At 41.3% G+C, this 27,178-nt stretch overlaps 1 protein-coding gene across 1 annotated transcript in view; it reads right to left on the reverse strand.

Annotated features, from left to right (window-relative positions):
* Positions 1 to 2,133: 2,133 nt before the first annotated feature.
* Positions 2,134 to 27,178, reverse strand: part of LOC134223924 (uncharacterized) — a 42,779-nt gene continuing 17,734 nt past the window's right edge. The window contains exons 4-6 of the mRNA XM_062703148.1: positions 13,048 to 13,317; positions 3,154 to 3,318; positions 2,134 to 2,501 (exon numbers count right to left, since the gene is read on the reverse strand). Coding sequence (XP_062559132.1) covers positions 2,223 to 2,501; positions 3,154 to 3,318; positions 13,048 to 13,317 — 714 coding nt within the window. The 3' untranslated portion in view covers positions 2,134 to 2,222. The remainder of the gene's footprint in view (positions 2,502 to 3,153; positions 3,319 to 13,047; positions 13,318 to 27,178) is intronic.

The raw sequence follows: 27,178 nt of genomic DNA on the forward strand, positions 1-27,178 counted from the left end.
CCTCCAAGAGGCCCCGGAAGCCTCCTTCCAAGAGGCTCAGAAGCCTCCTCCAAGAGGCCTCAGCCCTTCCAAGAGGGCTCCGGAAGCCTCCTTCCAAGAGGCCTGGAAGCCTCCCTTCCAAGAGGCTCGGAAGCCTCCTTCCAAGAGGCCTCAGAAGCCTCCTTCCAAGAGGCTCAAGCCTCCTTCCAAGAGGCTCGGAAGCCTCCTTCCAAGAGGCCTGGAAGCCTCCTCCAAGAGGCCTGGAAGCCTCCTCCAAGAGGCCTGGAAGCCTCCTTCCAAGAGGGCTCGGAAGCCTCCTTCCAAGAGGCTCAGGCCTCCTTCCAAGAGGCTCTGGAAGCCTCCTTTCAAGAGGCTTGGAAGCCTCCTTCAAGAGGCTCAGAAGCCTCCTTTCAAGAGGCTCAGAAGCCTCCCTTCAAGAGGCCCAGCCTTTCAAGAGGCTCGGAAGCCTCCTTTCAAGAGGCTCGGAAGCCTCCTTTCAAGAGGCTCGGAAGCCTCCTTTCAAGAGGCTCGGAAGCCTCCTTTCAAGAGGCTCGGAAGCCTCCTTTCAAGAGGCTCGGAAGTCGCCTTTCAAGAGGCTCGGAAGTCGCCTTTCAAGAGGCTCGGAAGCCTCCTTTCAAGAGGAACGGAAGCCTCCTTTCAAGAGGCTCGGAAGCCTCCTTTCGGTAAACGAATTACCAAATTTGTAATTTTTGTTCAAAGTGTCCACACTTTTTCATTGCTCACTGTTAAAATTTCACTACGTTATACCTTATTTTCCACAGAAGGAGCGGATGCTTCGTCCGCCAAAGAAAATATATGGCGGGACATTTGTCGTGCTGTGATCACCCTGTAGCCACCCCTTTTTTGAGAAATACTCCGCGGAATTTCGTTTCGAACCACCTGAAACAAAATGTTTCGAAATACCGCATATCCTTATTATTAATTACTAAGCCACCCATAATGGTTATTAATTATTTTGTCTGGCACTCGATTTATGCACAATGCACATGCACTCCATGTGACAGATTTAGTTCGAAAAATGTATTGAGGGGTAACCTCTTTCTTTGCTGGAATAGGTTACCCTTTTTAATGTATTAAAATACATTTTCCGAACTGAATTTTTCACATGTTGGGCATCATAACGAAATGCTTTATACAATTTAGACATACGTTCAGACATTTATTCACTTTGTCATAACTTTTTATGTCTGAAATTTCTTTTCTCTCATCTTAAAACAAATGTTGTTTAGTTTTGTAAAATGTTCATTACCAAACATTTTTTTTTTCAAATTCACAAGTTTCCGAGGTCGAATTGAAACCAAAGCATAACAATACATAAACATTGGAAAGTTTATTGAGAAATTTTGAGTTCATCTATACACTCTATTGTTGCTTTTTGACGCTAGAGAGTCAAGTGCACATAGTCTCTAACATCCCGGAAAGCGGACGCACCTTTGTTGGTTCAATGAAAAATAAATATTACTTCGAATATGTATCTCCAGCTGGTGTTTATTTCTGCAAACCAAATTTCAGTCTACTCTTAGAGTTCTTCCTCGATATTCAGTAGAAGAGCTTTTTTCGATAAATGCATAGCTGTCCTATTCAATTTTTCTTTCGATGTTATTTATTTTAAAATGTCCGCTGAAATAACAGAATTCGCCGAGCAATAAATTGTTTATATTTATCTTTCCGATTATCTATTAACATGTGTGATGTTTTGGAGATCTTTTTTTTCACAGATTGCAACAACTTTGTAGTTTGAGATATGTAAGTTCCATCGTGAGTCAATTAAATTTTATGATGCTTATTCAGTTCCGAAGAAAATGCTTATAGGACAAATATGCAACCACGAGAGAAAGTCGGTCCAAGGGTCTCCGTTGCCGTTATTTTTATGATTGCTGATAAAGATGATTAAAGAAATTTCACTTGCAGCTTGGGGGAAGCGCCAGGCTCCGGTCACATCTGTATCACTAGTAGGTGGAAGGAGCCAAGCATATAACCTTACTTTCCGGTTTGGACGCTCGTTCGTCCCGGGTGGCTCCTTACCACGTCATCATCATTGTGCGGGAAGTGGACGTAATTATTCGATTATCTTCACTTAATTAAGGAAAGGCTCCGAGGATTTCTTTGAGTTTACTTTGGCACACGGTCCGGTTGATGCTTCATCTCTATGGGTAGATTTTATTGTACCTAGTATTTTCCTGTGAGGTTTTTTTATATCTAATAATAAAGGTAAATTTATTTCAATAATCCACGTGTTTAGTTAGGGAGGTCATCTGAAAATGTTCATCGCTGAGGGTTTTCCAGTCGATTTGTAGAATTTGGGAGATTTCCTTCTCGGTGGATTCGATGGACTGTGATGCAACTTGAAGCCATTGGAAAAAATCATCGGACCAGTCGGGGTTCCTGGGCCAATCGCATTCCACTATCAGCTGATTGCGACGAACGTACAATTGTCGAAGGTTTTGCGCTGTTCGAGCAATGATAAGAAGCGTGGCAGTTGAGATGTGTTCGCGGATCATCTGAAAGAAAAAACGAAAAATCGGTTAGTAGAACTCGCGACTTGAATGAAATGATTGAAATAAATAAGAATAATATTCTTAAACAACAGTGCAGTTTTTTTTTCAAAATTGCGGTTGATATACGAAAATTTACTAAAATGATGAATTTATTCGTGCTAAATAACAATTATCAACACTCCCCCTATTCGCATAAGCGTCCCATGTAAATTTTCTCCAACTTGAGTAATAAATACGAAAAATCTAATAAATTGATAAAACCTGCAAACTTTCTGAAAATCTTACATAATAGTCTTTATCTGCATGCATTGTAGATAATAGAACTGTGAAATGAAACATAATTGAACCAAATAGCAAGATGGGACAAAACAAGTGGGTTTTGACTTTCAAATTTCTAGAGCGAAGCTTTTTTTTATTAGTTTTTCTGAAAAGGAAGCAAATTTATGGAGGAAAATCAAAATCGTCAAAAATCGACATAAGACTTATATGTAAATCGGAGCAGAATAGCTTATGATGAGGCATGATGTGATAATAATTATTATTTTTTCCTAGAACTAAAATTTAATATTTAGTTTATGAAAACAAGGGAAGCGATAGGTTTAAACATTAGAAATCAATATGTTTGTATTATTAGAATCCCTTTTATATGGCTTACCAACACGCTTAGCTCTGGACATGACCTCGTCATCAAAACCATTAAACTATCGATTCGCTCCTCAAACTCGACAGCAGAGACGAAATCCGGCAGCATCTCGTGCCCATACACGGCCAGTGTAAATTTGTAAGCATCAACTGCAGCCAGCAGCTTATCCGAAGTAATCTGAAAATGAAAACAGAAGCATCGAGTTGAATTGTTGAAAAACAGTCTCACCATTCGTCCGCAGTGGTCTACGACCACCCACAACCCGACGAAGCAACAAGCCAACAGCATTAAAATACAGGAAAACATCGCACCGGAACAGATATGGCTTTCATCCAACTCATCCTGAAGCCCCACTCTCACGTGCACAAAACTCAGCTTCGCTCGGTGGAATCGTTCATACTCAATTCATTTGTGCGGAGTTGCCCGAAAGCCAACCTCCCCATTATGCATATGAATAAGAATAATAAACAAACTATCTCCAAACTTAATTAACACCCTTCCGCCGTATCCTTCCCCGGACCACAGTTCGAGCTGGGTTCTCTCAAAATGGAGTGAAAAGCACAACTTTCGACGCATTCCGGCTCGCTTTCATCAGTATGCTCAGTTTGGAAAGCCAAGCTGTACTGTTTACTTAGTCGGCATTTACCTCTCGGTGAAAATCCGAAATATTTCCCAGCTCATATGCATCAATCGACGGCAAGGGGAAAACTGCACTCGAGGGACCTTGCGCATAGATAACCGTGCAATCCAATTGTGTGAGTTTTCAGTTAAACTGGTTGGAAGAGTCTGAAGAGGCGGTGTTTTAGTTAATGGGAATACGCGCAATCAAAATTCTTGCATAGTGTTCCAAATTAGTGTTTGAAGATGAGGTTATTGATTCGCGTGATCTGTACATGGAATGAAAATTTGAATAAAATGCGTTCGCCAACGCCACCCATCAAAACCGGATTCAAAAATAACTACAAAAATTGATCGGTTTTATAATCTTCTTCTTCTTCTATATTCATGAAAATGAATTTCTGTCTGTCTGACCCTTATAGATTTGGAAAGTACTGAATGGTTTTCCGTGAAAATTTTTAGGCAGGGTTTTTTGGGGCCGGGAAGGTTCTTAAGATGGTTGGAAACTCCTACCCTAGAAGATAGAGCTCCCATACAAATGAAAAACACATTTCTGCATAACTCGGGAACTAATGAAGCAAATGTAATCAAATTTGGTATGTGAAGGTTTTTGTAGTCAAAAAATGTTCTATAATGTTTCAAGACCCCACCACGCTCTAAAAGGTACTAATAAAGCAAATGCAATCAAATTTGACAGGTGGAGGTTTTTGAACCCAAGAAATGTTTCTATGATGGAATAAAATATGACAGGTTTTTGAGGACAAGTAATGTTTCTATGATGGATCGAGATCCTTCCCGCTCTTAAAGGGGGGAGGGGCTTCCGGAATAATAATCTAATAAAGCACATGGAACCCAATTTGGAATGTGGAGGTTTTGGTAGACAAGATATGTTTCTATGATGGTTCGAGGCCCCTCTCCGCTCTAAAAAGGAAGGGGGGGGGCTCCCATACAAAAAAAAAACACAAACTTCTGCATAATTTGAGAACTAATAAAGCAACTGGAATCAAATTTAACATGTAGATATTTTTGAAAACAAGAAATGTTTCCACGATGGAATCAAATTTGACAGGTTTTTGATAACAAGAAAAATGTTGTAAAATGTTTTTGCGCATATGCTCAATAGCCGATTGTCACTTACTACAAGACCAGATCGATGCTTTCGCTCATTGGTTCGATCTAAATCGACTTGTGTTTAACCCGAAAAAGTGCTCGATCATAACTTTTTCTCGGAAGAAACAACCGATTACCTTCAATTACTGCCTGTTCGGAACGACTATTGAAAGAGTCGAGTGCACTGTGTGAGAGATCTCGGTGTTCTATTGGACTCCAAACTGACATACTCGGATCACATTTCATATGTTGTTGATACAGCATCCAGGTCTTTTGGATTTGTGATCAAAGTGACAAAGACTTTCACAGACATCTACTGTTTGAAAACACTGTATTGCTCGCACGAGAGATCTACGTTAGAATACTGCTCTGCGGTCTGGAGTCCAAACTATAATAATGGTGTCGAACGCATCGAATCCGTTCAACGTCGATTTATACGGTACGCACTCCGCAACCTTCCCTGGAGAGATCCGCTACGACTTCCTCGCTACGAAATCGCTAAACATCAACGCATAACCCCGACAACTGCGGAGTAACCTAATGCTAAGACTTGCTTTTCGTCGCACAAACTATGGGCTGCGTAGTGCTCTCCATGGTTTGCAGCGTGTCTTCAATAGAGTGGCGTCGGTGTTTGATTCCCACTTGACACGAGATGTCCTCCGCCGGTTCTTCACATAATTTTTTACCGACCAGAACAATTGACGCACATAGACTATAGTTAATGTATTTGTGATTGTATTGTATTTTAATCCTTGACAATGTTTTTAATGTAGTGATGTGATATTGTATTTATATATATATTTTTTAAACCATCATTGGGGCTGTATCAAGTCTGTTGATGTAAAAAATAATAAATAAATAACAAGAAATGTTTCTATGATAGCTTGAGACCCCTCCCCACTCTAAATGGTCGCATACACATGCTACACATACTTCAGCATAATTTAAAGACTAATCAAGAAAAAGGAATCAAATTTTGCATGCAGATGTTTTTTAATACAAGAAATGTTTCTATGACGGTTGTGATGTCTATGGCGCAACGAGTTTGCATCACAGAGGGCTGAAATTTTCGGAATCTAGGTTTGAACTATCTGGCTATCAAATGGTGTACAAGACATGTCACTCAAAGCAAGTCACTTTTACTTGTTTTGGCCACCACTTTCCCCATAGTGCGCTGCATGCTACCTTCGATTCGTTCAAGATGAAGCCGTTCACTGCTGTCTAGTCGCCGCCACAGCAAGAGTCGCCCCGCTGAAATATCACTCGATCCCACGGCTCGAGCTTATGGCAGCTGTCATCGGAACAAGAATCTCCCTGTACTCGATTGTATCTCGTTCAATGTGAGCAAACTGTTCTATCACTCTGACTCTCGGGATGTAATCTGTTCTGTTGGTTATACTCAGATCATCGCCGGTACACACCGTTTGTTGCATGCCGAGCCAGCGAAATATTTGAAGCAACAGAACTAGATCAATGGCGCTGGGTTCCCACAAAGCTCAATGTCGCAGATGAAGGAACAAAGTGGGGATGGGGAAAGATGCCAGATATGACTACAGATTCCCGATTCCAGGTTTAATGGACCACAATTCCTGCAGCAACCAGAGAAAGGCCATCTCAACTAGCAAGAAGTAGCCAGACGGATTCGGAGCTTCGCCCCCGTCTTTTAAGTCACCATGTCATCTCGAATCCGGCAATTCACGTCTCTAGTTGGAAGCGGCTTATCACGATATTCGCGTTCGTTCATCGTTTTATCGTAAACTGGGCACGGCAAATGCTGGGTAAAGCGTACCATTGGTACTTCGCGTACCTGAAGGAATAAAATAGACCCCATCTCGCGGTCCTTAGCCTCTTACCCAGCAACTCCTATCCCTACCTCCCCGCGGTGCTGGCCGGGATACGAGCAACCTTAGGGAAGATCGGGTAACCAACCCCGGTGGGAACTATGGTCGTATGCTGACAGGGAAGGGGTTTGCTCCTTCCGGAGGTGCAAATCTTATTGAGCGTCTGTTCTCCATGTCAGGATCGGCTCACAACAGCGTCTGTTCTCCATGTTAGAGTGCCAGCGAGGGACTCTAAGTGAAACTGTGCACCATGGTCCTCCGGAAATTTAGGGGGTTTGGTGTCAGGCCCTGCAAGCCAGCCTTTAAAAAATCATAAGCAACGAACAATCAACAAGAGAGTACGGACCGGAACCATCGGCGAAGACCACTGCGACGAAAAAGGACTAGCGATTGGAAACTCGGTTCGTGGAGCTGCAAATCTCTCAACTTCATCGGGAGCACACGCATACTCGCCGATGTGCTCAAGGACCGTGGATTCGGCATCGTAGCGCTGCAGGAGGTTTGTTGGATCAATGGTGCGAACGTTTAGAGGTAATCATACCATCTACCAGAGCTGCGGCAACACACACGAGCTGGGAACAGCTTTCATAGTGATGGGCGATATGCAAAGGCGCGTGATCGGGTGGTGGCCGATCAATGAAAGAATGTGCAGGTTGAGGATCAAAGGCCGGTTCTTCAACTTCAGCATAATCAACGTCCATAGCCCACACTCCGGAAGCACTGATGATGATAAGGACGCATTCTACGCGCATCTGGAACGTGAGTACGACAGCTGCCCAAGCCACGACGTCAAAATCATCATAGGAGATTTGAACGCTCAGGTAGGCCAAGAGGAGGAGTTTAGACCGACTATTGGAAAGTTCAGCGCTCACCGGCTGACGAACGAAAACAGCCTACGACTAATTGATTTCGCCGCCTCCAAGAATATGGCCATTCGTAGCACCTACTTCCAACACAGCCTCCCGTATCGGTACACCTGGGATCACCACTGCAGACAGAATCACAAATCGACCACGTTCTGATTGATGGACGGCACTTCTCCGACATTATCGACGTCAGGACATATCGTGGCGCTAACATCGACTCGGACCACTATCTGGTGATGGTTAAACTGCGCCCAAAACTATCCGTCATCAACAATGTTCGGTACCGACGACCGCCGCGGTACGACCTAGAGCGACTGAAGCAACCTGATGTCGCCACTGCATACGCGCAGCATCTCGAGGCAGCGTTGCCGGAAGAGGGTGAGCTCGATGGGGCCCCTCTTGAGGACTGCTGGAGTACAGTTAAAGCAGCCATTAACGACGCAGCGGAGAACAACGTCGGGTATATGGGTCGAAGTCGACGGAACGATTGGATCGACGAAGAGTGCAGACAGATTCTGGAGGAGAAGGACGCAGCGCGGGCGGTCGCGCTGCAGCAAGGTACCCGGCAGAACGTGGAACGTTATAGACGGAAGCGGAGACAGCAGACCCTCCTTTTTCAGGAGAAGAAATGAGGAGATGGAACAGCTGTGCCGTTCTCAAGATACACGCAAGTTCTATCAGAAGCTCAACACATCCCGCAAAGGCTTCGTGCCGCGAGCCGAAATGTGCAGGGATAAGGATGGGAGCATCTTGATGGACGAACGTGTGGTGATCGAAAGGTGGAAGCAGCACTACGAGGAACATCTGAATGGCGCTGAGAGTACAGGCAGTGAAAGTCAAGGCAGCGGAGGAGATGACTACGTCAGTTCAGCGGACGATGGAAGCCAACCAGCCCCCACCTTGAGGGAAGTTAAGGATGCCATTCAACAGCTAAAGACCAATAAAGCAGCTGGTAAGGATGGTATCGGAGCTGAGCTCATCAAGATAGGCCCGGAAAAGCTGGCCACTTGCCTGCACAAACTGATAGTCAGAATCTGGGAAACCGAACAGCTACCGGAGGAGTGGAAGGAAGGGGTTATATGCCCCATCTACAAGAAAGGCGACGAGATTTTTCTAGCGATCACCATCCTTAATGCCGCCTACAAAGTGATATCCCAGATCATCTTCCGTCGTCTGTCACCATTAGTGAACGAGTTTGTGGGAAGTTATCAAGCCGGCTTCGTTGACGGCCGCTCGACAACGGACCAGATCTTTACTGTACGGCAAATCCTTCAAAAATGCCGTAAATACCAGGTCCCAACGCACCATCTGTTCGTTGATTTCAAGGCGGCATACGACAGTATAGACCGCGTAGAGCTATGGAAAATTATGGACGAGAACAGCTTCCCTGGGAAGCTTACCAGACTGATCAAAGCAACGGTGGATGGTGTGCAAAACTGTGTGAAGATTTCGGGCGAACACTCCAGTTCGTTCGAATCGCGCCGGGGACTAACACAAGGTGATGGACTTTCGTGCCTGTTGTTCAACATTGCGCTAGAAGGTGTCATGCGGAGAGCCGGGTGTAACAGCCGGGGTACGATTTTCAACAGATCCAGTCAATTTATTTGCTTCACGGATGACATGGACATTGTCGGCCGAACATTTGCAAAGGTGGCAGAACTTTACACCCGCCTGAAACGTGAAGCAACAAAAGTTGGACTGGTGGTGAATGCGTCAAAGACAAAGTACATGCTTGTGGGCGGAACCGAGCGCGACAGGGCCCGCCTGGGTAGCAGTGTTACGATAGACGGGGATACCTTCGATTTGGTCGAGGAATTCGTCTACCTCGGATCCTTGCTAACGGCTGACAACAACGTTAGTCGTGAAATACGAAGGCGCATCATCTGTGGAAGTCGGGCCTACTACGGGCTCCAGAAGAAACTGCGGTCGAAAAAGATTCACCACCGCACCAAATGTGTCATGTACAAGACGTTAATAAGACCGGTAGTCCTCTACGGACATGAAACATGGACAATGCTCGAGGAGGACTTGCAAGCACTCGGAGTATTCGAGAGACGGGTGCTTAGGACCATCTTTGGCGGTGTGCAAGAAGACGGTGTGTGGCGGCGAATAATGAACCATGAGCTCGCCCAACTCTACGGCGAACCCAGTATCCAGAGAGTAGCTAAAGCCGGAAGGGTACGATGGGTAGGACATGTTGCAAGAATGCCGGACAGCAACCCTGCAAAGATGGTGTTCGCTTCCGATCCGGCAGGTACGAGACGGCGTGGAGCGCAGCGAGCGAGATGGGCAGACCAGGTGCAGAACGACTTGGCGAGCGTGGGGCGTATCCGAGGATGGAGAGATGCGGCCTCGAACCGTGCATTGTGGCGTCAAATTGTTGATTCAGTGTTATCTGTTTAGATGTTAAATAAATAAATGAAAAAATGAATCGTAAACTGTCCTCGGAAAATACAGAAGAAAATCCATTATCTGCGGCACATTATCTACGGAGGAGTTGCAGATCGCCGAACGTTCCGTTTCAAGGCCAGCGAGAAGTTTACCCATCCGAAATAGCTGCTCTCAAGGACTCCATGAATGAACCGAAAAACTGCATTCCGAAGGCCAGTCCACTGTTCAAACTGACTTCCTGGCTACCAAGGCCTACTGCGAATGCGAGGAAGGATAAGTGCCTGCAGTTTAGCAACCGAAGATGCTAAAAACAGTTGATTCATAAGTATGAGATTGCTAGTGTCGCTCCTGTTCGCGTGATCAACATCTAGTTAGCATCGACTTAGCAGCCAAAGTACTGGTGCTATAAATGTCAAACCGATGTTGTTGATAAAACGAAACATTCCCTACAACATGGTGCATCATAAACAGCTGAAAACAGCTTACTGAAGTCAAAATCGATAACACATACAGCGCCACTAGCGTTCTAGTACTTATGCTTCTACTCTAAAAACCCGATAATTCTCCCACCTCACTCGTAATTTCACATTATCATAATAAGTACCACCACATAAATCACGAAACCGCGATAAATGAACTCAGACAGAGATACTGCATACCTTGACTACGTGCGACGTATGCAAAGATACGCTACAACTGTCAATACTGTAAGAATCATCGTGCCGTACCGAGGCCTCCAATAATGGCCGACCTTCCTCCAGAACGACTCGATGCATTTGCACGGCTTTTCACCCATATTGGTATCGATTATTTCGGCCCAATCGAAGTTGCCTTAGGCCGTCGCGTTGAGAAACGGTGGGGAATGTTGGTTACATGCCTAACCATTCGAGCCATCCATATCGAAGTGGTGCATACTCTGAGTACCGACTCCTGCATCATGGAGCTCCGTAACTTCATAGCACGCAGAGGTACACCAAAGACCATCTACAGTGACCATGGAACCTGTCGCGAATTACTAGAGGCCGCGACGACAATCAATCAAGACGAGATTATGAAGGAGTTTAGTAGCGCTGACGAGATCCTGAGAAATCTTCTAACTGAGATCGAGAACACGGTTAACTCTCGGCCGCTAACACATGTTCCGGTAGATGACGAATCTGCAGCTGCGCTTACCTCCCATCACTTCCTTCTGGGGTCATCTGACGGGACGAAACCCCTATGTGATCTGGATGACAGGGTTAAGATTCTACGAAGAAACTGGCGAATGTCTCAACAACTAGCTAACCTGTTCTGGAACCGTTGGCTGAGTGACTATTTGCCAGAAATCACATGCAGGACAAAATGGTACGAGTACCTGAAGCCAATCGAGATTGGCGATATAGTTGTCATCGTAGATCCGAAGTTACCCAGAATGTGTTGGTCCAAAGGTAAGGTCATCCAAACTAACATCAACAGTAAAGATAAGCAGGTAAGGTCAGCAACCGTGAGAACAGTCAACGGAGTATTCGAGCGTCCTGTGTCAAAGCTGGCCGTTTTGGATGTAAGATGCGTACAACAGTAAGCTGATCGTATGGTCATCGTACCCGGGGGGAGTGTTGAATACGCCCCTAGCGTTAATGCGCACCCTATCACCCAAAACACACATAGATGCAAAATAGTGATTATGACACACCTTTCAATCCATTATATTGCCCATGATTGAATGCCTTTGTGAGAGCTAGCTTTTGTATTCGATCAAGAATCAAAACACGCAGTTTATCATTGCAAGATTAAAACTAAACTCATAGCTCCTTAGCTCCTAAATTATACTTATTCTATATACAAGTGAAATCAAGAAATCGTGCTAATTTACAGAAGTTTACTATGTAGTATCTTAAATTGAACATGCCTTAAAATCTTGTTATTCTAAACTAAAATATCTATTCCACAGTGTTTGCCTAAAGTATCTGAATACTTAACCTAAAATCCTTTCTATATCTATATCTACGTGCGAAGGTAACTACTATTATTCGAACTATTTACATGAACTTATTCAACGGCTATTTTAGTACGGATGTATTTAGTCACGCAGCACTAGTTTGTGAATAGTAGTATATACGACCCCCGGTGATTCGAAGCCTAGATTCCTTCCCGTAAACGTAGGGCAAACGGGACTAAACGTAAGTGAAAACTGATAAAAACAATATTGAACTTGATTCAGGGCGGTGTAAAACCGTTATTTACATTGTAACGATTGTAGTCTATAAGATGTAATATCATTGCAGGAATATATTGATATTAGGATAAGAACGTAAATCCTCTCGGTCCGGTCCGGTCCGGTCCGGTCGTTCGTATTAATATCTCGGAAATTCACCCGTCTCAATTGGTTGGCTAATCTCCAACACAAATTCTATTTCATTGCTTTGTTTTTGATGGGATGGAAAAAGGAGCTATGAGATGAAGTGTCGAACTTTTCTCCTATAACACTTCCAAATGCTACCTAGAAGGTTTTCTTTCGAATTATGCTTAACAAACTGTGCTCATTGGCGGAGACTTCTGTCGGCGAAATTTGAATCAGATTCCAAGACAATTAACAATGGACCAGATGTTTACCCTGCGACAAATCGTTGATAAATTCCGGGAGCACAACTTGCCGGCTACTGTTGAAAAACGAATCTGGAACTATTCTGGGAAATTATACCAATCCTCAAAAAAGTTGAAGGTGATCACCGGTTTCTCACAATGTTGTTCTTCAAAGTATGGTAACCTTCCATCTAGATGTGCGTAACGAAAAACGAGCCTTGTTATTGCATTTGGTAGGGAATGCGATTTAAAAATTTGAGGAAATTTTATTTCTTTTTGCCTTTCTCGTTCACCAAAGTGTAACGGAAAAAGCGATTTGTTCACATTAAAAATGATTGTTTGATAGGAGCACCGAACAGCCAACTGTCTTGTACAACAAAGTTTTTTTAGTTATCGATCTTACTCTCAAGGTAGGTGTATTTCTGTTGATTTAAAATGAATACGTACGTTTTGCACTGCCCTCCTTCCGAATACTCAAATTGAACATTCCCGAAAAAGCAGCCCACGCCAACACTCACCATTGTTTTAGGCGACTGATAAATCATGCTGTGGACCGGAGCCTCCGGTTGGAGCAGCATTTCGCCGGCACTTGTTGACTCGACGCGTAGATGGACCCGTAAATTTGGATTATCACGGCGCACCATCCGCCAGCCTTTGGCGGAGCACGGTGCAATCGAAATGGCCGCCGGTGTGTATCGGTTCTGCAGCAGGTACATGTGCCGTACCTTCGAATCGGCCAGCAGCGTCAAGACGTCGTCGTCGATGTTTTGCGGCGATATAACCAGAACCTGCAGTGGGCGAAAGCATTAGAAAGGGTTAGGTTGGGGTACACGTCGTAAATGAATATTCATTGCTGGGCAACCGACAGTGGCTTAGGGTATGTGTAAGTGGTTTTTGAAACTGATTTTAGCGAGTTGTGTATGGGAGGGCACTGAGTACGGTCGAGTATGCTATGTTAGAAGTGGACTGAGTCGAAATATTTTCGGTTTGATTAAAAAGGATTGCAGAGTGTAGCTAAAAGCACAGTCCAAAATGTTCACTTGGAGCTTTTTATAAATTTTAGAAGCATATGGCCATTATAACGAAACCCTGATTTTTGACGTAATATGTTGCTGCTTGAGTACAAGATGAGAAAAGCTTTCTCTTTTGTGTGATATGTCAAGCCACCCATAAACAACACATTAATTCTAATTATAATATATTCAGTTATATGAATAACGCATCCACCCGATCTAAGTAGTATGTAATATACGAATTATATACATTCGGAATAGAGCTTCATAATGTCGGCCAGTTGCAATTGAGTTACATTCGCAGTGCCACGTGTCAACTTATTCGCTATAACAACTTAATTGCACTCTGAAATTGCATACAAAGATAGCTGTTTCGTATTATTTTATCAGGCAGCTTTTTGATATAGCGATTAATCTTTTCCATAGATAAAGCTTTTGAACTGTTAATTACCTTAGAAATTGCATACATTGATTAAGCGTTTGGTCACCCTAGAAATTCCACTATCAACGCTGGTTCTGAAACGGAACGGCTGTCTGTTGGTTTGGTGCACACGTGTCTTCAACGCTATTCGCATGGTTGGTTAGACGCGGTAAGCTCGTAGATGTTACTTTCCCGACTAGCCTCCGATCCAGTCTCTCACAAAGGGTCTTCTTATATATAGTGCATTATCGATTAATATTGAAGTAAGTGTGGCATTATGGCAATGGCCCCTGTCGATGAACTATGCTTAGCATTCTCTATCCGGCGAGAGTAAAGCATTGTAGCTTTCGTATTGAACATATTTGTACAGTATTGAAGCGACTAGCAGATAAAATTACTAGAAGGCATATGTTTTATGTAGAATCGAGAGACAATGTCACTTGACAATATAGGTATGGTCTTATTGATTCTTAATCGTTGACAAAGTTGATTAACCAGTATATGTATACACAGCATCTTCTTGTTGCCGCTTCTCGACGGATGCAATAAACAACACGCATGCAATCACTAACAGTATTGGTGAAACTCATCAAATTAGAGATCGTCGAGCGTTATTGCATGAATCCATGCTGGAATTCCGATATAACGGATTAAACGGATGGATAAAGCTTATCATGCAGCAGTCTTTCAAGTACTTTAGGCCAGGTCAGCATACGATACTCAGTATTTTTCGAGTTCCGGAAGGTAAAATTCACACGATCGAATCTAGATCAGACATTAAATTTTTTGTTCAGTAATTCCCACAATTTGATTGTATTAGGGTAACCGTACCCTTAGTGGAGGTAGCACCAATAGTGGAGGTAGTGGGGTTTTAATGAGATTTATCATCGAGATTTATCATGTTTATACACTTTACGATGGTTTCAGTTGATGCGCCGTGCTCCAAATATCCTGTTAAATGTAACTTATCTTAAGATTTCACTTGAAAAACTATTAAAAACAATGATTTTCCTTAACAAAATTGAATCCCTTGCACCTATAGTGGTGCAACTGTACCAGTAGTGGCGAGTCTCATAAGAAACCAATGGATAGCACCACTATGGGAACCAAAATTAATTTTTACCGCCACTAAAAGAACAGTGTACCCATAGTGGTGCAAGCAATATTTGGTAATTATTGATGTTAAATGACATCTATCTCATTTTTGTTAGCAAATTTATTAGTTTATCTATTGACTAGGATATTACAGCTGTAAATTTTCCATAATTATCAATTTTTAAAAAATATTTTCTTTTGTGGATCTACTAATACCTCCACTATTGGTACCGTTACCCTATCACGATTATTTTCGATAAGTATTATCACATTAAAGGCACGCGCGTCTTCAGTGTACCGTTGTTGACTTTATAAATTGAGTTACAATTTAGAAACTTTTTTTAATATGTATATGGAAATTTGAACAAAATTTATCTTCTAAAAATTTGGCTTTGGAGGGGGGGTGGTTTGCCCCAAAATTCCTCCCGTGGGCCCCATACACCCGACATATTGTACAACTTTGTCTCCACCTCTATGAAACTTGGTTCGGTCGGAATGAAGTCGGACCGTCTGTGGACAAGTTGTACGACTGTTGGACAGTACAACTTGCCCACAGACGATTCGACTTTCCTCGGACCGAACCAAATTTCCTGGGGGCGGAGTCAAAGTTGTACAACATGTCGGAGCATGTATGGGGCCCCTTACTTCTTCACATTTTGGTACTTAGAAATATCGGAGTAGCAATTGACGCCGAATGCGGTCTAGTTGCTTCCTATTGAAAAATGGCTCGTTCGCCCATTGCGTTTCAAAGTTATTGAAAAAACTCAAAGGTGCAGCCCAATCGGGTTGTACGCAAAGGTGACGTAGGACTACGTAGCTATACGAAATGGATGGTATTTGCCATAATAATTTGTGTCTCTTCATTAACATTGAGCAAACTGCTCGGAGGTCAACTGAATCAAGAAGGCGAATAGTTGCTGCCAGTTGGATGGACTTTGAGTCTTTAACCATGGAATTAACATGACTTATCGGCCGCATCGCCGCTGAAGCCACTCGACTGGCTTTCATTGGAGGATATCACAATCCTAGAAGACACCATCCTCAAAAATGTCCGAAATAAAGGAGAAATAAACAGAATCAGAAGGCATATATTATTTGCATATCCAGTATTTTGCGCTCGGTAATGGCGTCGTGAGTTCCTCTTAGTTTGACATTTAAGAGGTAGAAAACATTGGAACTCATCACGTATGCCTTGAGTTGAATATTTCTTTTGTTGTCAACAAATAAAAGTCAATGTTACAGGAACATTATCGGAAATAACTAAGTTTAAAACTTCATTTATTGCTTCTTTTATATTATGTATTTCTTCATAAATTTCAGATTTCACATTTGCATTATTGGACCTAGAACCGATTTGGTTAAGCTGACTATTCGTCGAAATAATCGACAGGTACCGTGGATAATCAAAGTTCGGACATACTCAAACCTCGGACACTCCAATTTGTATGGGAGGTTTTCAGAAATATGTCATTGAAATGTTTCATCCAGCTGAATTGAAAGGGCTCATAGTTTTAGCTTTATTTAGGATAGTTTCATTCTAGTAATCCATGTTAATACAATGTGACGAAATAATTGAATGTCAGTCTGAGCTATCTAGTGATAAATATTTGCATTTTTTCCTCTCAATATTGTGTAAATTGTTGTCCGAAGTTTGAAATGTTGTGTCCGAAATATGAATCCAATGTTGCTGCTGTCCGGAGTTTGAGTAAAACAGAAGCCGGACATTTTTATTAATCGCAAGGATTCTACACAATAATTTGTTCATGTTAATTCCGTCTAACAAAGATCAGCGATATGCTTTATGATTGTGATGGTAATTAGAACGGTGAGACTTAAAATGTGTATTAACAGATTGATTTCATAGCAAAAAGTGCTTAAGCGTCCGAAGTTTGAATTTGCACGGTACCTTTCGAGCCTGAACAAGCAGGGTGGTATTCGGTATCCGGAACCAATTTGTTTTCTGTCCCCATCGAAATTTCGTGGCCAAATTGAATGATATTGATGAGGAAAAAGCTTTGTTGGACACTTGAGAAGGAAATTCTTTAATAAAACTGATGAGTTTTGCGCAAGGTTTTGCGATTTTCCCAATTTATTCATTTGTTAATTTCCTAACCTTTTCATTTTTCAAAGACCAACAGGACAGAAAAAATAGTATTCTGCTCTTATTGGAACAACGATGGTCACAATTGCTTGACTATTTTTACATTTTCAAAAGTTGGTTTCATGACAACCATTTGTTCATTTACGGGATAAGTAGCATTAGTCAATCACACCATCATTTTGTTTATTCAATAATATCAGAACGTCGTAGGTATGTGGATCACGAGAAGTTAAAACTATCTAAGAGAAGATTCACAAAACTATTTCAAAACATGATTTCTGCTACTCCTTCCCACTTCGTCACGCTTTTATATTAAATCTGTAGTTATGTATAATTAGAAATTTAATACGAAAAGCATGACAAAGGAAAAAAGCATCTTCACGCTTCTCAAAATCTAGAGGTGCCTTGGAAGTATGAACGGAGGCCACAAATCAACAGGTCTTAAAACTGAGTTCCGACTAGTTTCACTAATTATTCTGTCCAATGATGACCATCAACGACAAACCTAAAAAATATAAAGCATTGAAAAAATAATGATTTACTCCATCATTAATTGAAATTATGAATAATTATTGAGGGGTTTTATTGACGTTTGTTTATTTACTTAAATAAAATAATTTATTCAAGGCATACTTGATGAGTTCCAGTGTTTTCTACCTCTTGAATGTCAAATTGAGGGGAACTCACGCCGCCATTATCGTGCGCAAAATACTGGTGTTTACGCCCGCGATGGGAACGTTCGTGGCGAAGTGAGGAGAACTTCAAGAATTAATTACACATGATTCTTTTCTGGACTTAAACTATTTATCCAAGAAGAGGTATTGGCGTCTCTATAGATTTGGCTGTCATCGGCGGAAAGTGAAATTTTCTGGCAAGATTATTTGGTTTTGTTTCTGTTAGTCATTGGAATGGACCAATCAATAAGCAAAAACTGCCGCTATGAAATGAACAGATTGCGCCACCGTAGACATGTTCTGTCAAACACACATGAATAGAAATATGCGTATACAGTGCCGCCGTTGTTTTGATGCGGTGAGTGCAAAATGAGTTACCTTGATTGATCCATTGAAATCAGTTTTTTCCGAGCCACCATTTTATACAAAAAAAAGGTCAATCCGAGATAATTTTTCTTCAAAATGCAAAACTTAATCGTTTTGCGACGGCAGAAAGCTACTCTTCGGTAGCAGAATCACAAACGCTAGATAGAAGGGATGATGCAATAAATTGGTTTGAATGGATGGAATCACTCACAGTAACCAAGCTACCACGCCAAACGCCGATGCTACCAAAACAGACAATTTTTGCAAACAACCCTGAGAAGAACCAATTTTCTTTTCCCAATGCGCCTTTCTTAGGGGGCCCCGTAGCGTAGTTGGCTACACGTTCGCCTTACAAGCGAATGGTCATGGGTTCGATTCCCAGCCCCTCCACCAAACCCTCGTCAGTCGCCGGATGCGCAGCCCATGCGGTAGCGTATTGGGGAACGCGTCTTACCGTCACGGTTGCCTGATGACGACTGACAACTTGTTCTTCTCGGAGGCATTCCTCCAACGGACCCGGCTTAATGGCAACTGAACAATGCAACGAACATTGGATGCACGACATGGACAAACGGACACAATGGACTCACGATGAGATGGACTGGCAACGACAACAATAATGGTAATGGAAATCTAAAAATAGATTCTGTGTGGATTCTGCTCAGCAGAATACTACAGTAGATCTCGGCACAGTAGCGGTTAAGTAACACAGAGTGCCTGACAAATAAATAAAGGAATAAAAAAATGCGCCTTTCCAATAACTAACTGTATCCAAACGCTTTTCGGAATCTTGCGTTAAAATTGTCCGACAGCCACTCGAGGATTTTTCGCTAAGCCTCCACCATTTGGAATAAATTTTCAGCATTGCCTGCCACTGCTACCGTTCCGCTGCATCAAATGTCGAACCGCTCTTTGTGGAATCCCAATCAAAATGGCACGCGCGCGCCGGACAGCAGCTTCCTTGTATTCGATAAATAAAGCCCGTTAGCCCCGCCCCTTTGTGATCTGATATGGGTGTAAATATAATGTGCACTCATAACGATTAATGAAAGGGCGGGGCTAATTGAATTACTTCATTAGATATAAGAAAACTGCTTTACGGCGCGCGCGAGCCATTTTGATCGAGATTCCGCAGACAACGGACCGTTCGGAGAATGTTATTTGCCACTGTCTTGCAAGCGGGAGAAAATGCAACAAAAATAAATAAAAGATTTTAAAAAATAGGTTTTACGTAAAACAAATCAAAACGTTACATTTTTTAGCGAAGAGTCCTAGTTTTTTTATGTCTTTATTAGGGAGACTTTCAGCCCGAGGCTGGCTCGTCTCCGAATCCTAGTTGGAAAACGCATCCAGGTGAAAAAAAATTTGTTTTGCCCTTTTTTTCCCAAGCAATTTCGTCAAAAATTCAAAAACCAAATATACCAGAAAGGCAAAGCATTTTTCACGCTAATCACGCCATAATCTAACACAAGAGATTCAAAATAATTATTACCAATGGGGAAAAATATATCTTTGACGTCATTTTTTAACGAAATATAACTGAAAATATAGGCAATATAGGCAATATAGTTGCCACTACTCCATTAATAGCATTTGTCAATAAATATCAACGGTTCAGTAAAATTTAATTCTAGGTTGAATGGAATCGGATAAAAATCGAAAATGTCTGAAAATTAAAAAACGGAAGCACTTAGGAAAAAAAATACTGCATACCTTTCCATTTGAAATTTAACGCACTTTCATAACATCGGGTCTACAAAAACATAGAAAAATATTTTTGAAAAACTAACTGATTTAAAAAAAATATAACTTTTTGTCCATCATTTCTCCATTATGACTCATGGTGCAAAAAAATATATATTTTTTCTGCTACAACATATCAAAAAATAAAAAATGAGCATGAGCATGAGCATTATGACCGCACAATTCGTAGTTGCTACTCCGTGATTGACTAGAACTTGCGAAATTGTACAGAGAACACAATAAATGGGGCTTGGGACTAGCTACCCATTCTCAATGTACACGTTTCGGGAGCTCAAATATCTAAAGTCAATAACGGCGCCGGCCACGTCCTTACGGTCATATAAGAAGGGAATGATTGTTAGTCCGACTCTCGTTGCTACTAGAGACCGAGAACACCTCTGCATCTCCACGATTGTCTTGGGATAGGATATCGTTTTAGTTACAAAGGATAATTTATCTGGATTCACTTCGGTAAGTGATGCGATCTATGGGATGGGAAATAACACTCTCGCTGTCTGAAACTTTCACTTTCTGATTTATTCACTCACCCGCGCAAACCAGAACAAAATTACGACGACCGGCCGATCGTTTTGCCTTCCGCACAAAGCAAAACTAAACATCGACGACCGGCCGATCCGCTTACTGAAGAAACACGACCGGATAAGAAACAAACTTTCACTTTCTGATTTATTTACTCACCCGCACAAAGCAAAACTAAACTTTGACGACCGGTCGATTCGCTGACTGGAGAAACGCGACCGGACAAGAGACAAACTTTCACTTTCTGATTTATCTACTCACCCACACAAAGCAAAACTAAACTTTGACGACCGGTCGATCCGCTGACTCAAAACAAGAGCCAACACGCACTGAACTAATTAACTTTACTACTGGCCGCGCAATGCAAAACACAAAATTTCGGCAAATCGCGCGATCGTACGGCCTTCCGAAACAAGAGCCAACACGCACTGAACTAATTAACTTTACTACCGGTCGCGCAATGCAAAACACAAAATTTCGGCAAATCGCGCGATCGTTCGGCCGTCCGAAACAAGAGTCAACACGCACTGAACTAATTAACTTTACTACCGGCCGCGCAATGCAAATCTCAAAATTTCGACAAATCGCGCGATCGTACGGCCGTCCTAAACAAGAGCCAACACGCACTGAACTAATTAACTTTACTACCGAACGCGCAATGCAAAACACAAAATTTCGACAAATCGCGCGATCGTACGGCCGTCCGAAACAAGAGCCAACACGCACTGAACTAATTAACTTTACTACCGGACGCGCAATGCAAAACACAAAATTTCGACAAATCGCGCGATCGTACGGCCGTCCGAAACAATAGCCAACACGCACTGAACTAATTAACTTTATTACCGGCCGCGCAATGCAAAACACAACATTTCGGCAAATCGCGCGATCGTTCGGCACTCCGAAACAAGAGCCAACACGCACTGATCTAATTAACTTTACTACCGGCCGCGGAATGCAAATCTCAAAATTTCGGCAAATCGCGCGATCGTTCGGCCGTCCGAAACAAGAGCCAACACGCACTGAACTAATTAACTTTACTACCGGCCGCGCAATGCAAAACACAAAATTTCGGCAAATCGCGCGATCGTTCGGCCGTCCGAAACAAGAGCCAACACGCACTGATCTAATTAACTCTACTACCGGCCACGGAATGCAAATCTCAAAATTTCGGCAAATCGCGCGATCGTTCGGCCGTCCGAAACAAGAGCCAACACGCACTGAACTAATTAACTTTACTACCGGCCGCGCAATGCAAAACACAAAATTTCGGCAAATCGCGCGATCGTTCGGCCGTCCGAAACAAGAGCCAACACGCACTGAACTAATTAACTTTACTACCGGCCGCGCAATGCAAAACACAAAATTTCGACAAATCGCGCGATCGTACGGCCGTCCGAAACAATAGCCAACACGCACTGAACTAATTAACTTTACTAAGGGCCGCGCAATGCAAAACACAAAATTTCGGCAAATCGCGCGATCGTTCGGCCGTCCGAAACAAGAGCCAACACGCACTGAACTGGACTCACAACATATCAAAAAATAAAAAATATTGAAAAATTCGTTTTTGAGAAAATCATTTTTAAATTTTATTTTCAATGTTTGAACAATATTTTTTCGCAGTGTATATTTTTTTCACATAGTCCCATTGATTACCTAAAACTTTGCCGAAGACATCAAAACGATCAGACAAGCCGTTTTCAAGCTATTTTTTTTGAAAGTTTTCGAAGTGGTTTTGCTTAGGCCCTTATCAAAAGTTAGGCAAGAGTCAAATTGGCAAACCAATGATGCAAATTATGTTTTTTGATCACAAAGAATGTATATGCAAAATTTCAGAGAAATAAAAAAATACAAAAAATAAATCGACCTTCGATTTCACAGAAAATTGCTCAAATGGTTAAACCGCTCTTTGCGGAATCCCGAACAAAATGGGCCGCGCGCCGGAAAGCAGTTTCTTGTATTAAGCCTGTAAATTTGAAGGGATAGAATCACTAACAGAAACCAAGCCAAACGCCGATGCCACCGAAACAGTCTATTTTCGCAATTAATCCTTTCTGTTCAGAAAATGCTAGTCCTGAGAAAAATTAATTTTCTTTCCCCAATGCGCCTTTCCAGCAACTAACTGACACCACAATTTGTAATAAATGTAATGTAATAAAAGCATCGCCACTGGCGGCACGGGATCGCAACAGTGCTATTTTTGTAGTCAACCCTTTCTTCATATAAAATGTTGGTTGGTTAAGGTTGAAAGATCTGCAGCAACACACCGCGGACCACCACTAATGCGATGGATTTTTGATGAAAATGTTACCAGCGCTGTGCTGCGATCGCTTTGATGCGTCTGCTCTGCGTGAAAGCTTGTTCAAAGTGAGGATTAGATCCAAACCCGCAAGTGATTGATTTTTGATGTCTGTGCTAGTGATGCACGCACGTGATTGGTTGGTTTACCTGTATCTAAACTTTTTATCAATTATTGATAATAAATAGTAAAAAATCAGTATTAACAAAGATGCGTTGACTCATCCTTGATCGAACGGTCAAAAAAAAAATTAAAATCCATCAAGAAACGGCTGAGAATTAAAGTTTAAAGTCTATCATATTTTCGTGACGGTCCCCGATTTTCGCAATCGTTAAGTGTACCCCAATATAGAAAAGACAAACGTAGTCCTACGTCAAAAACATTGCCCCTCGCAAAAACGAAAAAATCAAAATAGATTTTTTTTTTCAGAAAATGTTGCAATACATTCGAATGACCGCAAATACATATGAATTGATGGAAATAGTCAAATCTATCCCCCTGAAGTGCTATTTTGACCTCTCTTACGTTAAGAAAATTATTTTGAGCTTTTTAGTGGAATGTCTTCACTTGTCATAAGACGAGTTTGTACAATCCCATTTAATTCCACCACTTAATTGTACCTTGACACATACGTATTTCGACCTCAACAGTAAGGTCGTCTTCAGTGTCTCGTACTTGACTCGACTTGACTCAAAATAATTTTCTTAACAATTATTTCCCGATAATCCGGAAAAAATGTGTAGGGAGAATGTTTTTTTTTTGCATTTTCTAACATAAAAACATTTCTTATGTAGTGCCATACTGCTTCTTTTGTCCATTTCATAGCTCCCACTCATCTAATCAAAAACAAATGGAATGAAAAGCGATATCACAGACAAACAGACATAACAAATTGAATATTCACTCATCATATTCATCGTCGTTCAAACACTAACGGCATCTGTTGATTTCAGTTATTTGGGCAAATCACGAATCAGATGGCGGTAGTGAGCAAACGTCAAACTAGAGTAAATTCGATGAGCGCGCCACGAGTGATCGATTAGCCAACTAATGATTATTTGAATTGACCAGTAAATCAGTGAGCGATGGTATTTTAACGAGTGTTATGTCTGTTTGTCTGTGGCGATATGATGTATTCCTTATTTATGTAATTTTTCAGAAGTGAGTACCGTTTTGATTCATGTTCCGAACACTTGCACAGCAGTGATTCGTACAGTACATTTTTGCTGCTATTATCATGTCACATTGTTTGTACCGGACAGAATGTTGCACAACATTCTCTTGTGACAATTATAGTGTTGTAGGCACATGCCATTCATGGCAATGAATGTATTACCCGCGAGTCGTTCGTATCATGTGACAATATTCGTGCCGCCTGTGAATGTATCGCTATCTATTATGATGGTAGTGCAAAATGAATGTTCTGAGCAGTCATAAAAGCTATGATGCTTACAGAAAAAGTAAATTAATAAACAATTTGTTTCGTTTGACTGCTTTGGCTAATAGAGGCAATAAACTATAGAGGAAAATTGTCGCTGTCGTCGCTGGCGAAACATCTTTTGCTGGCAAAGATAGGGCACTAAATGTCAACGAAGGAAAAATGAGTACGTTTTGACAGTTAGGTAGCTACCCAACATGTACACCTGTGTTCAGAATAATAGCAGCGGAAGCCGTTAGTCAACTAGTCAACTTAGAGAAGATGTAACTTTGTACCCCGATGACCGATTGAGCTGAAATTTTGGCAGTGAACTACAAATATGATGAAATTTACATATACTACGTATCATTTTTTTCGAATGACGCGTTCAAAAATTACGCACTAGGTCAAATTGTTCAAAATAATAGCAGTTTTTGTTTTGGAAATATCAGGAAAACCATTAATTGGAATATTATCAATTTGAATTCAGGTGCTGCGAGACACTAAGTTTATAATTTAAAAACCCTGGTTAATCCACCTAACGGTAATGGTGCCTTTCTCGTGCATTATAAAAATAGTATTTTGGCCATTACTCTTGAGCCCATAGTCCGATGTGCCCAATTTTCAATAGGAAACAATGGCAGAGTATCCTGCGTCGAATGCAACTTGTTGTGACTAAATCGGTTAAGGATATGTGCCTGAAAAATGAGTGACATTTTTTTACTCAATTTTTCTATAAAAAAAGTGGTATTTTGGCCATAACTTTCGAGCCCATAGTCCGATCTGACCAATTTTCAATAGGAAACAATGGCAGAGTGTCCTGCGTCGAATGCAACTTGTTGCGAGGAAATCGGTTACGGATAAGTGCATGAAAAATGAGTGACATTTTTTCTGTAATTAAAGTGGTATTTTGGCCATTACTCTTGAGCCCATAGTCCGATCTGACCAATTTCCAATAGGAAACAATGGCAGAGTGTCCTGCGTTGAATGCAACTTGTTGCGAGTAAATCGGTTAAGGATAAGTACCTGAAAAATGAGTGACATTTTTTTTTGGGTGGGTGCGCACAGACACACACACATACACACACACACACACACACACACACACATACACACAGACATCACCTCAATTCGTCGAGCTGAGTCGATCGGTATATAACACTATGGGTCTCCGGGTCTTCTATAAAAAGTTTGTTTTGGGAGCGATCATATAGCCTTTACCGTATACTTAGTATACGAGAAAGGCAAAAAATATAAATTGTTGAATTTGACATTTGAATTGGCCAATATATCAAAAATAAAAGCTGCCATTTTTTTGAACAATTTGACCTAGTGCGTAATTTTTGAACGCGTCATTCGAAAAAAATGACACGTAGTATGTGTCATTCGAAAAAATTGATACGTAGTATGTGTAAATTTCATCATATTTGTAGTTCACTGCCAAAATTTCAGCTCAATCGGTCATCGGGGTACAAAGTTACAGCTTGTCAAAGTTGACTATTTTGTATGAAAAACGGCTTCCGCTGCTATTATTCTGAACACAGGTGTATTACTGCACACTTATTACGTAAATGCTTATGGCGGGTGGGGTAAGAACAAAAATAATTTATAATGAAACAATTTTTCATAGGGGAGGGGTTCAAACCCCGGAGAATTCATTTTTGTACTGAGTGTATCTTCTTTTTTATATCCCGAGTAAGATTTCTCATGAGATGAGACATTTCTTATATATTTCAAAGCTATTGCTCTGAAAAAAAAAACGTATTTACAGACTTAAAAATCATTTAAATAATTTAATATTTCAACTATTCGAGCCAAATTTATTTTTAACCTGTTTTTGATTATCTAATCTAAGTAAAACATGATATTTCTAGATATATTTCAAAAAAAGCACTAAAAACCAATACAATAACAAAAAAAATAAGCTCGTACGTATAATTGTGTGATAAGTAATCTTATTTTTTTGGTTGAACCACATTTTTCATTTCAAAATTTTGATTTTTATTGTTGAAAACCCAGGTTGGGGAAACTGGGGTAATATGCACCCTCGGGGCAAAACGACCCATTTGCCATTTTTAATACATTTTCAGCAGTTTTTCCAGAGTATTTACAACAGCGCATGTAGTTCGGATCTCGAACTAGCGATCCAGTAGTAAACATTAATGAAAATATTCCTGGAACATAGCCGAATATGCCAAAAAGTCGTTTTGCACCGGGGGTGCATATTACCCCAGTTATCCCTAATTCCACTAGCGGTGAAGATGCCTTTGTCCAAACAATCGATGCATTCCAACTATAATTGCCTACCTTAAGGCGTTTACCGACGCTTGCTTTATAGGTACATAGATGAATGATTGAAACGTTTGATGATCAAAGTTACCCCAAATTGAAGAGTAAAAAAACTCCATAATTTTTTTCAGCATAAACACTTTCAAGGACACATGTTATGGTCATATTGCTTGGAATTTTTTTCAAATGGTCCTAATTGATTTTGAAAAAGATGCACGCCGAAAAAAGCTAATAAATCAATATCGATAATCCGTGAACGTGAATTTTAAAATAAACTTAAGAAACGGTTCAACGAAATCGATTTCTAGTGGTTTTTACTCGCGTGAAAGAAAAAAATATTTTGTATAAATTTTGCGTAAACCGTTCATCTTTCTTAAATCTTTCACTGTGTAGGGTAATTTGCCAAATGTTGAACGGCTAATTTCTTCGCCTATTGTTGAACGCACGTGCATTTCTTATGGGAGTTCAACAATAGGCGAAAAAATTAGCCGTTCAACATTTGGCGGTTTCCCCTATTTATATGCAAATCGAGTTTTCATAATATTGTAATTATTGTTCATTTCGGGTGGCCAATACCCGGAAAATAGGAAATTAAACTTATAAATCCCAAAATCCGCGTAAAGAAAGCACAAAAAGCGAGCTCAGCTATATTAACTGTATTATTTTCAAATATTTAGCTCCATTGGTG

Source organism: Armigeres subalbatus, chromosome 3 (genome assembly GCF_024139115.2).
Source record: "Armigeres subalbatus isolate Guangzhou_Male chromosome 3, GZ_Asu_2, whole genome shotgun sequence".
Taxonomy (NCBI): domain Eukaryota; kingdom Metazoa; phylum Arthropoda; class Insecta; order Diptera; family Culicidae; genus Armigeres; species Armigeres subalbatus.